General features: G+C 39.2%; 1 protein-coding gene across 1 annotated transcript in view; it reads right to left on the bottom strand.

Annotated features, from left to right (window-relative positions):
• irx6a (iroquois homeobox 6a) overlaps window positions 1–2756 on the bottom strand; it is a gene marked incomplete at its 3' end in the record, with an annotated part of 16992 nt that extends 14236 nt beyond the window's left edge. The window contains exons 1-2 of the mRNA XM_084012241.1: window positions 2068–2756; window positions 700–937 (exon numbers count right to left, since the gene is read on the bottom strand). Coding sequence (XP_083868367.1) covers window positions 700–937; window positions 2068–2081 — 252 coding nt within the window. The 5' untranslated portion in view covers window positions 2082–2756. The remainder of the gene's footprint in view (window positions 1–699; window positions 938–2067) is intronic.
• Window positions 2757–2962: the final 206 nt, after the last annotated feature.

The raw sequence follows: 2962 nt of genomic DNA on the forward strand, positions 1-2962 counted from the left end.
TCTGTAAAAGACAAAGATGACATTATGAGTATGCAACATTCATTCTCAGCATATTGATGATTTTTTTTTTTAAATGAGATTGAAGACATTTGGTATTTTTATGCGCTTAAATCAAGAATATATAACTCTAAGAGTGAAAATATGTTTTTTATCGTCTGATGTTTTTTTATGTTTTCAGGAACAATGTGCATCATTTCCATGGAGAGTACATTTCAGCTGATATCAGGAGTTTAAAACAAGAGAGAAAAAGGAAAGAAAAGTTACACCTGCACTGCAAAATATCCATTTGACAAGTCATTTACTCCTTTATCCATTCTAAAATCTTACTTTCTCAAAAGAACAATTCTGACAGAAGAGGAATATCATTTTTTCTATATATTTTTTTAAAAATACTGGCACAAGAGATTTTTTTTCAAACAACCCCAGAATAAGGAGGATGACTTTAAAATGATAAAATGACATTTGATACTAAATGAGACAAGTCCCTCTGCTTTGCCTCGGCTTCCCTCCACCTAAGTGACAGGCTTCTTAATTTGCCTTTCAGGGGAAGGAGATAAGACTGGATGCTGGATTAAACGGCATGTCGAGACGGATGCGTTTCGCAGTGAGATAAATTGATGAACAAAACCCAGTTGATCGATCAACCTGATGCCCCCCTCCCCCACTTTTACGCATCACAAGAGGCTGAAGTGAACCCACCAGAGTGGAGTAGATCGCGGATGGGTCGGTGCTGTAGGGGAAGTAGTTGGCGTAGTTCTGGCTGGCGGCAGCCGCTGCGGCGTAGGGGGAGCTGTACATCCCCAGCGCTGCGTTCAGCTCCGTCCGGCTGCTCGCCAGGAGCCGGTTCTCGTAGGGCGGGCAGCAGAAGGAGGCTGCGGCGGCGGCGGCAGCAGCAGCGGCGGCGGTCTGGGAGCCGCCTGTCCCGTCAGAGACCGACCTGGAAATCGAATCGCAGCAAGTCGTACTGGGGTTTGCCGACACGAAAAACTGCATGAAGAGAATCGTGGATAGACATGGTCATTTTTGGCTGTTTCTGCTCATCTCTGGATGCCTGTGTCAACTCTGCAGTGACTGTGGGTGATGTACTGCAAAAAGATATAAATCTAAGTCAAGTTGCTGCAGTCGTTTAGTTTTCAGCTTTGGAATTTAAAAAATGCGAATCTGTTGTCAGTTCATGTCAGTTCAAATATTCAGAATCAGGTGTCTTTATCTTAACGTGTGACCTGCGTAAAGTCACTTTTTAAAAGCATTTATTGAATGACAGAATGTAGTTTACATTGTAAAAACGTGTAATAAGCGATAGAAAGCACTTCTACCTGTTTCGTGTTTTAATAAAAATGGAATATTATTTTTTTCCCGTAGATATTAAGATGGAAAGAGGTGTGCGCAATCCGTGCGTAAAAGTGAGCAGCTTCAGTCATAAACAATAAAAATAAGAAAGAAATATCTCTGTACAAGTAAATCATCGTTTTATTGTAAAATATAAAATATTAGATTTTTGTTCAAATGTATAGAACGTTAAACAAATAACATCGAAATAAAAGTTGGGTGACAACTTTTCCATGAGAGTAACTTTTGTCCACTGATCGACTTAAACTTCTTCAAACGTGTCATTAGGCGCAATAATAAAGTCTTGTCAATGCAAATAACCCTCTTAAATTGAGTTGTAAAAGCTGCCAAATATAATAGAAAGTGTCTGACATGCCACACGTCCCATATAAAATAGAAACTTTGCGAATGTGGGCAGCGTGCGTTACAGCCCCAATTACACCTCACAGTGAGCAATATGTGACATTCAGCTCTATTGTCATCAGAAAAAACACGTGAGTTCATTCATAATTCAGTGTAATTGGACACGGGCGCGTGAATATCGATATTCGGTCCAACAACAAAAACAACAGACGAAAATAGCTGTCAATACTGTCAAAGCAGTCACCCAGTCCTCAGTGTTTCTTACAAAGACAAATACTCTGACTGTAGTGAAATAGAAGACATTATACACAACAAGACAACTGCTGTATGTGTGTGTGTTTACAACACTTAGAAATAAAAAGCAAAGAGGCTTACCTGTGAAGTTGCATTGTATGGGTATCCAAATTGCGAGAAAGACATAGCTGCTTCTTTTGTTACCATCAGCAATATTCTTCACCCTTGATCGATTGCAACCAATTCTACTTCAAATCCACCGTCTTACACACATTTCCACGCACGGCCTTTCGCTCAATAATAGATGACTTCACTCATAGGAGGGAGACTTTAGGATGGCACCAGCTGCAGATTGTTTTATATGAATGAATAATCCCCCCCGAAGGACCCGATAAGAAATGAAATTAAGCGTCATTAAGAGCAAAAAAAAAAAAAAAAAAAAAAATTGTTGTTGTGTTAGCTGAAGGAGGCTTAAAGGATAACGTAAGACTTGCAAGATATGGACTCTGCTTGTGCTATTATTTGTGGCTCTATAGTTCTTTAGCATTCATCCATGCAAGGGTATCAGCGTGACGTCACTGTAATCCCGGAACGGCAGGGTACCAAGGATAGAATAATGTCTTTGCCAATCACGTCCAACGCAGGGTTTTCTTAAGGTGCACTGTACAACAGACCTGTCCCGCTTTTGTAATAGATTTCTTCACCGATTTGTTTCGGGGAATTGTTTTATTGTTCCTTATTATTGAATTGTAGCATTGCCAACATATGGAAACCTTTTGTAAAGTGTGATGAATTGGCAAAAACACACACACACACACAAACACATACACATTCAGCAGGAGATATTACCTTTTCTTTTCAACAAAAACAAGGACCAACGTCTGAACTAGGCTGCTGTGTATTTTCCTTTTTTTAATATATTATGATTGGAATACGTTTATTATATTTGCAATCCATCACAATTAAAGCAGGTCGAATAAGCAAATATAAGACTCTTTTCTCCTTCTTTATTTATTTATTTTTTTTAAATCTCGAC

The sequence above is a fragment of the Eutrigla gurnardus genome (genome assembly GCF_963514095.1).
Source record: "Eutrigla gurnardus genome assembly, chromosome: 1".
NCBI lineage: Eukaryota > Metazoa > Chordata > Actinopteri > Perciformes > Triglidae > Eutrigla > Eutrigla gurnardus.